General features: G+C 42.4%; 2 protein-coding genes across 8 annotated transcripts in view; one reads left to right on the top strand and one right to left on the bottom strand.

Annotated features, from left to right (window-relative positions):
• The window catches only part of SPMIP4 (sperm microtubule inner protein 4), a 30,709-nt gene extending 18,119 nt beyond the window's left edge, over window positions 1-12,590 (top strand). For 3 of the 5 annotated variants that reach the window (XM_008261548.5, XM_089315425.1, XM_089315427.1), the window contains exons 6-10: window positions 778-962; window positions 3,826-3,914; window positions 8,195-8,369; window positions 8,672-8,763; window positions 11,365-12,590. In XM_008261548.5, coding sequence (XP_008259770.4) covers window positions 778-962; window positions 3,826-3,914; window positions 8,195-8,369; window positions 8,672-8,763; window positions 11,365-12,183 — 1,360 coding nt within the window. In that variant the 3' untranslated portion in view covers window positions 12,184-12,590. The remainder of the gene's footprint in view (window positions 1-777; window positions 963-3,825; window positions 3,915-8,194; window positions 8,370-8,671; window positions 8,764-11,364) is intronic. The other 2 variants (XM_089315428.1, XM_089315426.1) reach the window with 2 other exon arrangements.
• LOC138845860 (uncharacterized) overlaps window positions 1-14,141 on the bottom strand; it is a 214,817-nt gene that overhangs the window by 186,243 nt on the left and 14,433 nt on the right. For 2 of the 3 annotated variants that reach the window (XR_016222558.1, XM_089315430.1), the window contains exon 2: window positions 2,333-2,395. Coding sequence is in view for 2 of the 3 variants with exons in the window: in XM_089315430.1 (XP_089171556.1) it covers window positions 2,333-2,395 (63 nt within the window). In the remaining variant the exon portion in view is untranslated. Of the gene's footprint in view, window positions 1-2,278; window positions 2,396-14,141 lie in introns of all 3 variants that reach the window. The other variant, XM_089315429.1, reaches the window with a different exon arrangement.

The raw sequence follows: 14,141 nt of genomic DNA, 5'->3' as shown, positions 1-14,141 counted from the left end.
ACTACTAGAACCATCAACTGCTGCCTCCCAGGGTGCACATTACCAGGAAGATGGAGTCTGAAGGAGGGTCAGGATTCTAATGAACCCAGGCATTCCAATATGGGATGTGGGTGTTTCAAAAGTTTAATTGCTGTGCCAAATACCTGCCCCCAAATTTCCCTCTTTTTAGGGACACCAGCTCTATTGGATTCAGGACCTACTCTACTCTAGGATGACCCCATCCTAAACAATTGTATCTGCAGTGACCCTACTTCCACATAAGGTCACAATATGGAGTTAAGACTTCAACATCTGTTTAGGAGGGAGACAAAATTCAACCCATGGCCGGTGCCGCGGCTCACTAGGCTAATCCTCCACCTGTGGTGCCCGCACACCGGGTTCTAGTCCCGGTCGGGGTGCCGGATTCTGTCCCGGTTGCTCCTCTTCCAGTCCAGTTCTCTGCTGTGGCCCAGGAGTGCAGTGGAGGATGGCCCAAGTGCTTGGGCCCTGCACCCCATGGGAGACCAGGAGAAGCACCTGGCTCCTGCCTTCGGATCAGCATGGTGCACCGGCCGCAGCAGCCATTGGGGGGTGAACCAACAGAAAAGGAAGACCTTTCTCTCTGTCTCTCTCTCTCTCACTGTCCACTCTGCCTGGCAAAAAAATTTTTAAAAAATTTAAAAAAAAAAAAGAGCCGCCTTTTCCTCAAAGAAGGGTTCCAATAAATATTGTATGATTAATTTTCTCAATCACACTTCTTTCTCTTCTGCTGTGTTTTATTCTGTTTGCCAATCTTAGGGAAATCTGCTCACCATTTCCAGTTGAGCACCCTTACCATACACACATCTCTCGAGGTGCCATGTTCCCAACATTTACATCACCTAAGGACCTTTACACCGGCATCAGAGCTCGCAGCCAACGGCCATTTCCCCCCACTGTGCCAACCAAGACCTATGATACAACTCCTGTTCTGAAGACAAGAGGTAAGGTGTGATTTGTAATCAGAACTGTATTCTTATTGACAGACCTTACTCAATAAAATTAAAGCAAGAAATGCAAGGACTTGTCACAAATGCATGACCCACCAATAGAGAAACATTCTCCACCGTGTCTACACTGTAGGATCAGCTGCAGGCTCACCAGAGAGCAGTCAGATCAGACTCTGGGCCATCACTCCTGAGCTTGCCACCCCTGACACGCAATTTCCCATGTTAGAAACCAAAGCTTTGTAGACCTGGTTTTTTTGTTTGTTTGTTTGTTTGTTTGACAGGCAGAGTTAGAGAGAGAGACAGAGAGAAAGATTTTCCTTTTCCGTTGGTTCACTCCCCAAACAGCTGCTACAGCCAGCACGCTGCACCCATCCGAAGCCAGGAGCCAGGTGCTTCCTCCTGGTCTCCCATGCAGGTGCAGGGCCCAAGCACTTGCGCCATCCTCCACTGGCTTCTTGGGTGGGCCACAGCAGAGAGCTGGACTGGAAGAGGAGCAACCGGAACAGAACCGGCGCCCCAACCGGGACTAGAACCCAGGGTGCCAGCGCCGCAGGTGGAGGATTAGCCTAGTGAGCCACAGCGCCGGCCAACAAATGCATGACCCATCAATAGAGAAACATTCTCCACCGTGTCTGCACTGTAGGATCAGCTGCAGGCTCACCAGAGAGCAGTCAGATCAGACTCTGGGCCATCACTCCTGAGCTTGCCACCCCTGACACGCAGTTTCCCATGTTAGAAACCAAAGCTTTGTAGACCTGTTTTGATTCTACCTGTATTTCTATTTTTCCCTTCCTGTACCATCTTATGGTATAGCTTTTAAACCACTGTCATATGGTTTAGCTTTTAAAAATTCCATCTGGACTCAGGTGATGAGCACAGAGACCACATCCAGCTCAGTCATCAGGGTCTGGATGTGGGTATGGCAGTAGATGTTAGACTGGAAGACCCCCATTGGATTAAACTCGGGAAGTAGTGGAGCAGTTTGCTCAGGGGTCTTACCACCTGCAGCATTCTCTCCCAGTCACACCTCCAAATTCTGGTGGGTATGTGTGACTGGGAGAATGGCGTTTCCCTGACCTAGGCATTCAGTCTCCTCCATTGGACACCTCAGACTTTATGTATGTGTGAGAACAGTAGAGACCTCTGGAGAAAAACTGAAGATCCAACCGAAAGTGACAGGAAGGGCATGTGGTAGGCTGGGAGGTATGTAAGACTCAAGCATTGTCCTAAAATTCACTGCCTCTTTCCATGAATATTTGGACAAAAATCCAAAGAGAGGATAGTGCCATCATCAATATCAACACCCGTACCTTATCAGCGATGGGAATGTTTGGGAGCTGTAGTGGGGTGCTAAGAGCACGAACCTTGGAAGAGACTGCATGTGTAGAATTCTGCCTCTGCCACCTTCTCTGCCTCTGCTTCTCCATCTATAAAAAGAATATTAGCAGGGGTTAATCCTCCACCTGCGGCGCCAGCATCCCAAATGGGTGCCGGTTCTAGTCCCAGCTGCTCCTCTTCTGATCCAGCTCTCTGCTATGGCCTGGGAAAGCAGTAGAAGATGGCCCAGATCCTTGGGCTCCTGCACCCACATGGGAGACCAGGAGAAGCTCCTAGCTCCTGGCTTTAGATCAGTGTAGCTCTGGCCATTTCAGCCATTTGGGGAGTGAAAAAGCGGATGGAAGACCTTTCTCTCTGTCTCTTCTCTCTCTCTCTCTCTCTCTCTCTCTCTCTCTCTCTCTTTCCCTCCCTCCCTCCCTCTGTTTGTCACTCCATCAAATAAATAAAAAAACTTTTAAAAAAAGAATATTAGCACCAAGTTCAATGATAGCAGAAATACATGTTATCAGTCACTGTTATTACTTTGCTTATATATAATGACCCTGCTATCACATAATTCCAGACTTCATGTTACTTCTCAGATAAGTCAGCATAATAAAGGTAGTGAATGCTGGGTCAAGTTTACTCCTCAGGGTTGGCTGCCATATGTGGTTATATGAGGGGAATCGTTGTGGGGAGGGGCGTGGCTGCTGTATAAAAGAACTACAAAATAGGATACCTAAATAGTGAGATTTTGATGATCCTTTTAGGTATATTGTCAAAGTAGTTCTTAAATCTTGAATTAAACAATTTATGAAATTATGCCAGTACATACAGCTAGCAAGAAATCACAGAAATACATGTATTCATGCACTTTTCAGTGCAGTCATAGATGAGGCACCAAAGAAACAAGTGTCCTCCTTCACAAAAGTGGGGATAATCCCCTTTCTCATAGTCATGCTACAGAACACATGTTCAGTACAGTGACTGGCAAGTGTGAAGTGTCAGTAATGCCAGCCTTTGATCTTTCTTCCCGTGATCCTTCCTCAACTTGAAACATGGGGCCAGAGGAAGCCAGGCTAGGTATGGTAAATCTTACCAAACCACAAACCCAAATAGTCCTCGTTCAGTCCCTTTTTGGTAAGTAAGTACTAACTTCATTTTGGAAAACTCTTGATGTTTAGACAGAGAAAAGCCAAAACAGGAATAAAGAAATCACCCAGCCCCAGAGAGCAGAGAGAGGATCCAGGAAGATTTACTATTTATTTGAGAGCTCTCCTAAACAAGCAGGAAGGACTCCCATTGAGGGCTTCTTCTCACTCTGTGTAGCCCTCACCAAACTGCACACACCTGGGGAGGCTCAGGGCTCCAGGTGGGCTGCAGGTCGGACATTGTAACTGGACAGGTAAGGTGGACAGCAGCCTCCACCTCCGCCTTGTGTGTGCTTATTTCTAATGACTGTTGACTGACCATAAACCCCACTAGTGAAAGGACTGCTTCAACATATCCATGATAACAATGCTTTTCCTGAAATTTTCAGGTAACCCTTACAGATACGAACTGCTTGATTATCCCATGGATTCAAAGAAGGCAGCACTAACGTGGCCAGGTCAGGCCGTCTATTATGACGTAAGTACTTTATAAAATGCATGTTTAAAAGAAAGTAGAAAATATTTTTACTCAGTAACTTTATAAAAATCAAAAAAATGGATTTTTATTTTCTATCTTGATGAAAAATTTGAGATTTTTAACCACAATTCACATTTTTCAATTTTCTTAGCTTATTTCATGAAATTTTGGCACTTACAGAACACTTACACAGTTATTTAAAAAACAGGGACCATCCTTGTGGCACAGTGAGCTAAGCTGTCACAGACATCCCATATTGGAGTGCCAGTTTGAGTCCCAGTGGCTCCACTTCCAATTCAGCTCCCTGCTAATGCATCTGGGAAAGAACAGAAGATGGCCCAGATGGGGTTCCAGACTTCTGGCTTAGGCCTGCTCAGTTCTGGCTGTTGCAGCCATTTGGGAAGTGAACCAGCAGATGGAAGATCTCTTTCTCCTCCTCCTTCTTCTCCCTCCTTCAAATACATTACATAATAAAAAAAATGACAATAACAAAAAGGAAACAGCTTCCTCCTTCCCCTAACCCTGAAAGATGATGGAGAAGGACTGTTTCATGCAGTCTGTGTTCCCCTAGTTTTATTCTTAGGATTTATAATACATCAAATAACTCCACATATGCACACAGTAAATGGGAGCTTTTCAGAAAGATTTACAAGCTATTATTGTTCCAATATATATTTGTGTCAACTCTATAATAAAACAACAGCCACCATACTGACCACTATATATATACCACGTCATTCAGCTGTGAGAATAATCTCAGGGTCAGAATCATCATTCCCATCACATAGATAAGGAAACTGAGGCTTGAAGAGTTTGTGATGATGTCATGACCACAGAACTCAGGTTTGTGGAACTAATCTCCAAACTCTGTACCATAACTTGACATGGAAAAAGGGAAATTTTAACATGAAGGAAAGTATCTAGATATTTGAACATAACCATAGTCAACATTTATTAAAGACAGGGAGAGAGATCTTCCATCCACTGATTCACTCTTCAAATGGCTGCAACAGCCAGGGCTGGTCCAGGCTGAAGCTAGGAGCCAGGAGCTTCTTCCAGGTCGCCTACATGGGTGCAGGGGCCCAGTGACTTTGGCCATCTTCTGCTGCCTTCCCAGGCTCATCAGCAGGGACCTGGATCGGAAGTGAGCAGCTAGGACTTGAACTAGTGCCCGCGTGGGATGCTGACATCACAGGTAGCAGCTTAGCTTGTTATACCACAATGCTGGCCCCTCCTGTCTGCGTTTTAAAGCTATACATCACTAGGAATCCTTAAAAGGTCAAATGCTTTACTGGATCTCCGTCATTCTTTTAAGTGAAACGTAAGAGTTTATCCTGGAGATCGTTTCGTCACGACATTTACAGCTTGTATTGTCCTCCTGCTCATTGCAATGCCGCTTTCTCTTGTCTCACAGCCCCTTGCAGCCACCTTGAATAGCTCCCTTTCCCAGGTGTAAATCCCAGTGCCTTAGCTGAGTTATAAACACCTTTCAGCATCAGGCCCTACTTCCTCCCCTGAAGCTCATATGAGAGGTTTGGAAAAGACTAACTTATAAGTGATGAGACTCCAGCAGAAACGGTTTCTCCCTGTTCTGACTTCTACCACACCTACTGTAACAAGTAATTTTTTAGGTATATTTTCAGTCTCATCAACTGAATTATAAGTTTTATGGTTTTTTTAAGATTTGTTATTTGCTTGATAGGGAGAGTATTGGGGAGGGGGGTGGTTAAGAGATCTTTCATTCAGTGGTTCACTCCCCAAGTGGCTGCAAAGATTGGAGCTGGTCCAGGCCAAGGCCAGGAGCCTGGAACTGTACCCTGGTCTCTGAGAGGGGAGGCAAGGGCCCAAACACTTGTGGCATGTGCTGCTGCTTTCCAAGGCACATTAGCAGGGAGCTGGAAAAGAATCATAGCAGCAGAGCCTTGAGCCAGCAATCCAAAGTCAGCACTGCAAACAGTGGCTTGACCTACTCAGTCATAATGCTAGGCCCACAAGCTCTTTGGAGATAGAATATTTTATATATTTATCCCCGCAATGTAAATATTTATTTGATTCTTCCTCTTTTCTCTAATGAGTGATTTCACTTCGTTAATCTGTTCGAACTGGTCTTAATTTTCACTGTCAGTCATTCTGGCTCATCCCTAACCCTAATCAAGTTTCGCATTTTCCGGAACAAAGAAATAAAAAATAACATCGATAGTGAACTTGACAGCACTAACACATGGCTCATCTTTGCTGTCATTTTTTAATCTTTAGGATAAGGTCCTGTCTTGTCCTCCCCACTACTTAATTGGAGGAGGTGGTCAAAGAGCTTCAGCTTTATCTGCAGTGCTCCATTTTTTATATTGTGTTTACCTCCTGCCGGAGCAGGTCCTCAACCTCAGCTACACATCACAACTAGCTGGGGTGCTTTTAGAAACCCCGTCCCAGGCTGCCTCTCACTTCTATGAAATCATTTTCTGAGGGCAGGATCCATGGCAAGGATGCCTTGTTATTTATCTGCCAAGGTCTTCTTACTCTTCTCCCTCCTCTCCAGCCCCAAGAGTGGGGAACATGTGATCTACAGGCCATATAGAGTACATAAATATGTAGGCCACTCCTATTAGTTTAGCCAGTACAAGAGACAAGATTAATCTAGCCCCTTAGAACAATATTTGGGGGCCAGTGCAGTGGTGTAGGGAGTAAAGCCATCACCTGCAGTGCCAGCATCCCATATGGGCACCAGTTCAAGTCCCGGCTGCTCCACTTCCGATCCAGCTCTCTGCTATGGCCTAGAAAAGCAGTAGATGATGGCCCAACTCCTTGGGTCCCTGCACCCACGTGGGAGACCTGGAAGAAGCTCCTGGCTCCTGGCCTCAGATCAGCCCAGCTTCAGCCACTGCCACCATTTGGGTAGTGAACCAACAGATGGAAGACCTCTCTCTCTCTGCATCTGCCTCTCTGTAACTCTGCCTTTCAAATAAATTTTACAAATCTTTAAAAAAAAAGAAAAAAACAGTATTTGGAAGGGAAAAAAAAAAGTCCTTCATATTTCCAAGTCAGCTGGCTCTATAAATAATAAAAAGATAAGGGAACAAAGAAGGCTTTTCTTTACCCTCTGAATAAGTAAGCCACAGATTTAGAAAAAAAAAAAATTTCGGTTAAAGATTTATTTGAAAGGTAGAGTTACAGAGAGAAGAAAGGCCAGAGAACAGTATTTTTCATTTACTTGTTCACTCCCCAAATGCCTACAACAGACAGGGCTGAGTCAGGCCAAAGCCAAGAGCCAAAAACTCCATCTGGATCTCCCACATGGGTGGCAGGAACCCGAGTTCTTAGGCCATCATCCACAACCTTCGAGACACATTAGCAGAAGCTGGATTGGAAGTCCAGAGTAGCCAGGACTCAGATCAGGCACTCCAACAGAGGATTCAGGCATTCCAAGCAGCAGCTCACCTGCTGTGCCACAACACCTGCCCCACAGGACTTCATGTGTCATTTACCATACATGCTCTCGGTGTGTTAGGATGGGGATCTCTCCACCCTCGTGGTTGCTACAAGCAGCAGCATCCATAGGCCTAGGGACTTGAGATGGTCCAACTTTGCCTTCCTCTGGCTGTGGCCTCTCTGTGTGGCCAGGAATTTATGAGGCAAAAGGGTACATGTATCTGGAGCCCATGCTCCCCATCTCCCATTCTGGGCTATGATCTTGGACCTCAGAATCCCCTGAGCAGTTGACTTTGAATCCAGTCCCAGGATGCCATCAATCTAAGAAAAGGTGCACTTTTAAGGAACCAGAAAGATGGCAATGAAATTCAGTCATATTTATCATATTTACCTACACACATAAAACTCCACGGCTGTGTCTCAAGAATGGAAACAACTTTATTTTGAGTGACTTCACCTTCATCATGAAGTCATAAAAGCCACTGAATGGTTTCATTTCAGGCAAGAAAGGAAAAATAGGAGGCGGCATACAATTGTAACTAAACTGAGCCCAAAGAGCGCCTTGGGGCCCTGTGTATCTGAAGTAAAACTCAAGGTGGAGGATTCAGAGCACTTCTCCTATGCACGTTGTCAGAGTCCCTGCTAAGGAAGAGACTTTAGAAAGACCTTCGCATTCCCTTGGTAGGATGTGTTTATATCTGGGACAGATTCAGAATATTTGTAACTAATGAGGGAAAAGGCAGTGTCTGACTCTTCCTGGAGTTTCCTTCTGCCTCTTTCCTGCTGACGTAACGAATCAGCTCTTACTCCACCAGAGGACATTAACAGCAATAATCTTTCTGTTCATATTTTAGTTTCCTAAATGTGTTGATAAAACTAAGCCAGTATTCTACCCAAAACCTCCTAAAACCTTCGCTCCTAACACTTCTTTAAATTCATGGGACCCTATTTATCCTGCAAAAGAAGCCAACATACAAAGAAATCTTGAGAGGAACCACTGGATCACTTCATACACTCACGACTTTACAGGTATGAGTTCACCTGAATACAGGTAGAAATTACAGCAAAACTGGAATAGCTGGCAAAGGCTGCCACACGCTTCCCCCTTCTAATAGTTCTCTGTTTCCCAGTCCAAGTACTACCATCAATTAAGGTGGGTGGTCAGTTTCTGTTGATTGTCAGCTGGGAGACACAGTTGGTTTTCATTTCATTGGCTTTTTATGAGTCTTACAAAGGTAGTGGGTAAGTTTCTTATAAAGGGTAAGGGTAATTCAAGCCCCTTTTTTTTTTCATTTACTCTGACAAAATAATAAGACAATGTTTCCATTAAGGTCTGGGGCCCATGGACCCCCTTGAACTGGATGATTACCATGAAAAGGAGGTAGCAGAGTTAACTGGACAGATAGGATTTGACCCAGAGCCTGTAAGTAGTTACAGTCAACTCTCAGTTACTTAGGGGTTGGGCTCCTGTTTACTGTACTTTTTATTTGTATCATGAATACTGGTGACCACGCTAAAGCTAGCAAAGGGAAACTTTGCAACCCATGTCAGAAGCTAATTCTAAACTGATCTGTCAATTGTCTGGAAAAAATAAGCAAGGTTTCCCTTCCTCTTCATAGTGCTATTTTTTAAATATATATATGTAGAGAGAGATAAAGATTTTTCTACCATGGTACTTGTAGCTATTTCTACCATGCAACTTGTGCAGTTGCTAAAATAACTTACAAGGAAACTGATTTACCAAAGAATAGACCTTAGCTAGTAATTTAATGGGATTCTCAGTAAGTTCTGGGGACCTTTTCCTATCTGTCCATCTTGTGCATTACTGCTGCTTTTGAGACACAGGCTTCCTCACAACTGTCTCAGTAATTGAGGGGTGGCTGAATTGCAATCAGAAGCCCATAAATTCTCTGCAGATAGCAACAGAGACTTCTCACTTGGTTATGGGAAAGAAATGGCCTGAAAGAACTGATCAAGGCCTCCAGGGACAGAAAGTATCATCTGTCAGCTGAATTGTGCAAATGAAATGAAATGACCTAACAGTATACATATGTGTTGTTTTATTTCAGGGCTAAGTTTTGTCCTCTACAACTGTAAATTTTAGAAACAAAATTATTTTCAAACATGTATGAAAGGCACACATAAAATAACTTTAAGAGTCTTTCAATTTAAACATTTTTTAAGATTGAGCTGAACATATTTATTTTGTACAAGCTTCAGCATTTCAGAAGGTGATACAAAATCCTAAGTGCAAAAGCGGTCTTGTAGACTTTGCCTTATCACTTACTGGGTGTTTGTAATTGTTTTTTATTTTTCATCTGTGACAAGCATTCCCTAAGGCTCAGAGAACTACACGTCCTCTGACTCTGTCAGGGGAGGTCAGCAGCGGTCCAGAGTCCCACAGGCATGGCCCCTCAGGAAGCAGCTGTATGATTATTGTGAAAAAACAGATGGGCAGTTATACCAAGGGTGCTTGTCAAGTATGTTACACATAAAATTACTGTGCAAGCAAATCAACAAGTAAATATTAATAACAAAATATATCTAAAATAGTTCAAAGTTTTAAAAAGAAAATTCCAGTGAATCTGGTTTATGACAAGTGTAAATAACAAACTCTGGGAAAGTATATTTTAATGGTAATAAAAATGTGTATGGAACATTTTGTTGTAGAATGAAAGAAAGGTACTAAAACTACTTCTTGCATAAAGGAATACTTCTAAATATGATAGATAATCCCTATTTGTTTTTGTTTGTGACAAATTAAAGAAAATATGTCAAAAGGCTGAGAGCTCTTCCTTTCTTCATAGTATTTACTCAGGGATTATCTAAGTTACAACAATTTTTTAATAACTCAGTATGGAAATTCTTCCAACTATGAACAGATTAGGTTCCAAAAGAATGTCCATTTTTTTAAGTTCCAGCTACAATTAGTTTAGCAACACTTTCATTCTTTGTTGTCAGTTCCATCATAATCATAAATACATCCTTTTTCAATTTATTATTATAAAAATTTTCAGAGATGAAATAATTTTAGTTAACACCCAAATACTCACCTAGATTCTACCTTTAACATTTTACTGTACTTGTTTTAACACATAATTTATTCATCTTATCACCCCTCTAAACCACCCATCAATAATATACTTTAATGTTTTTATGCATTTTAGAGTAGAGTTTTACCTCTAATCACTGATCATACATATTATTAACCAGAGGTTCAGCATTTGCTTGCCGTTTTTTTTTTTTTTTAAGGTGAAATACACATTCAATGAAATTGCACAGATCTTAAGTGTTCATTCACTGAGTTTGACTAATGGATACAACTTTGGAACCTAAACCCCTATCATTCCAGAAAGTTCCTTCATGCCCCTTCACACTCAATCCCTCCCTTTTTCCCCCACCTGACGTATCTATTAATATCACTTTGAATACACAGGACTTTTGCAGTTATCAGACATGACTGAGTTCATAGCATTTACAACACATCTCAAAGAGAAGCACAGACACACATCAGAAAGCAGCATGGGCCTGACACCTGGAGCCAGATAAAAGGCTCACCTCAGACCTCCCTTCCAAATCACAAGTGGAGAAGGTCAGGCTTGGGGATTTCATTCTCTGAAAGTGATCCTGATATATTTCAGAACCCTTGCCTTGGCCCAACACAGAAGGCATCAGCCCAGTCACATAACTGCACATGGCTGCTAATGCCATCTGTTGATGATAGGCAGAAGTTTCATTTCGCGGATCCCTGTCTATCTTTGAAAGCTGAAAAGCACAGTGTTCCTACATAGAAGTTTCCCTATAGCCAAATACAACATGTTCTTCCCATACTATCTGAAACTAGAGAACAGTTATTTGGACCCAGATTTCAGTACTTCAAATACACTGCAATATGTACACCTACACCCATCCCATGTTTGCTCAAACAGTGAAAATGGGTATGAGTTTTGACCTGCCATTGTGCAATATCCTTATAATGCCGTACCTATTGATTGATTTTCTTCTTTTTATTCAACCACTACAGCAAGAAAAATCCCATCCTGTCTTAAAACCTGCCAGGCCTTTGGAAGGACGAATTGCCCGACTGATTCAAAAACAACGTCCTCTGGAGGCTACTGTACAGCAAACACCAACTTCCTGTCCAGATTGTACCCCTAGAGTTCTGTGTACTTTTCACACCTTTGTACCCAGTTCTGCAGAAATGATGGCACTTAGTGATAATGTACTGGCTGGTGTGACCCATAGAAACCAGGATACTGAGGAGAAGATTAAGGAAGAACAAAGCTTGCTGTCTACCTATGCACTGCCACCTTACTATCACACAAAAGATCTGACTAGCATTTATGACATAAAACCATTTCCAAAAATCACTGATACTAAAAAGACAGAGGATTTGTACTGGAGACAGCTATCTTTAAAACCCCAACCCATGCCTTACTATAAATCTAACAATTACATTGACTACCAAGATTTAAAACCTGCCATATATGATAAGTATTCTATGTGTCAAAACCCTTACAGTTTTAGGAAATCTAGTATTCTACAAAATAATCCATCCATGGAAGATTTCTCTTTAGAACATGTTTTAAGTAAGCCAGAAGAATCATGCTTGAACCTGGAAAACAGTGAAGAAACAAGACCTATTCTGGGTTGGATTCCCAGAGCAGGAGTGGCCAAACCTCAGAGCAGCTTGCTGGAGCTTAAGAACTCTTTTTCAAAAACTGGTGCACAAAAGCGTTTCCTTAAATCAATTCTAGAAGACCAAAAAGACCTCAGGGACAGGGAGCATTCAGGGATGAGACATCAATTTTATGGCTATAATTCCCATTATTTCTATAATTGAGATATTCGTTCTTCCCTTCAAAACCCAGCTTCTTACAAGAAAAAAAAAAAAATTTCCTGTATGTTGCTGAATTGTTTGTTGGAATAAGCCAAATGACTTTGTTAATTAGGATTATGTTTTCAGGACTTTACATTAGGATCTGATCAGAAGAACCCAGAAACGTGATGTTCTGATTTCTTGAAAAGTTAACAATTTGGTAACAAAATATTGAGCCAGAAAAATGTAGTATTTAATTTCATCTCCAAATTATACTCCAAGGAAATCTCCCAGAATCATGAAAAGCAATGTGTACAACAAAATTTACATCATCCATTGTTTTACAAAAAAATGAAAATTTGAATTCAAATTTTCAATAATTGACACATGACTATTCAAACTATGGAACCTTAATAAATATGTAAATACTGTCCCTTTGTGTGACTTTTTGTACAAAACAGCAGTAAGTAGAAAAGACAAAACTCAAATGCAGTTACCTGAAGGATGGTCAGCTCTATAATCTCTATTACCTTAATATAGTAAACATTAATAGTCCCTGCTCCTTTCAGGACTGGGGAAGCTTTGTTCTGCCAAGGGCCATTTTAATATTGATAATATCACTTGCGGGCCATATAAAATTATCGGCTTAAAAATTAGCCTGCTGTAGATCTATTGAATTTTGAGTCCCAACAGTGGTTGCCCTGGCACAAACAGATGTTCCCCACCCCTGCTTTATGTAAACATGTAGACAAAATCACAGAAGAAGACATGAACGCCAAAGTGCTTGCATGCACGCATTTCAACTTGGGTATGTTTTCTTCAACTTTCTGAAAGAGAAAGGCGACTATTCCTTTTGTGTAATACAATTATTTTGTCAAGATAGAGCAAAGACTTTCATTAGTAACTGGCAAGTTCTAATTGTGGCAAGAAAGGATTGCTTGAATCAGTTATCCTAGAGCCCCAAAATAGCACTTCTGGAAGGTGTTCACCAAGAGTTTAGCTAACTCCCTCCCATATGCAAGTCAACTCACATAATGTGCCAAAAAGTACATTTTTAAAGCAGTTTATTGGGAGATTTCAGTATTTAAGTGAATTTTTTTTCTTGTTTCATGACAAACCTGTCATTTGATTACACTGTTCTTAAAGCTATTTTGGGCTAAAATTACAGAATTTTGTTTTCTGCTGGATTAGTTACATCAGGTATCGTGGAAGGCAAAAATTTACATGGTCAAATATTAGAGAAAACTGCGGGCAACAAAACCAATCACACGACTTAATCACTGGATTCTCAATTGCCTTTAACAGGCATTGGACTTGGGAATGTCCAACACGAGATGTACACAACTTTTTAATTTGGTTCTTTTATCATAGACTCTTGTCACTGAATTGGAATTCCAAAGAACAAAGATACAACTCTGAAGTACAGGAATTGGAGGTTTTAACTACACATTCTCCCTCGGGTAGGAAGGAGTGGGCCTGCATTCTAATGACACTCGTTCACTCTGCCCACCTCCCTCCAGGGGATGTTCAGCCTTCTCTTTACACAATGTCACTGTCTTTCTTCCCAACTCTTAACTCTGCTGACTGATAGGACTAATGGATCTGGCCATTTTTGGTGATAGAAAATACATACAATCCTTTAAGATGTAATGTAATCAAAAATATCCAGGTATGCTCATTAAAAACTCAGTTCTGGAAAATATTAATGGAGGGAAGCCTGAGGAGGCGTGGCGCAGCGGAAGCCGGGACCGAGCGGCCCTCCCGCCCTCCTGCTGGGGTTTGCTGAGGAAAGCTGCGGACGCCGGCGACTGCGGACAGAGCTTGGACGTCTAGCGGGCGTCCTGTGGGCTCGGTCCCGTCTTCCAGTGCCCCGCCCAGTGGCCACGGGCGAGTCACCCTCTCCTCACGCAGATTGTCTGTCACTGCGGGATTAGTGTAGCCTCGGATGGGCTGACACGTGTTGGCGTTTGTGGGAGGACTCC

This window comes from Oryctolagus cuniculus, chromosome 16, assembly GCF_051225735.1.
Source record: "Oryctolagus cuniculus isolate XC-2025 breed Fujian yellow rabbit chromosome 16, ASM5122573v1, whole genome shotgun sequence".
Lineage (NCBI taxonomy): Eukaryota > Metazoa > Chordata > Mammalia > Lagomorpha > Leporidae > Oryctolagus > Oryctolagus cuniculus.
The sequence above is the reverse complement of the archived record's forward strand: the minus strand, read 5'-3'. Positions and strand labels throughout refer to the sequence as shown.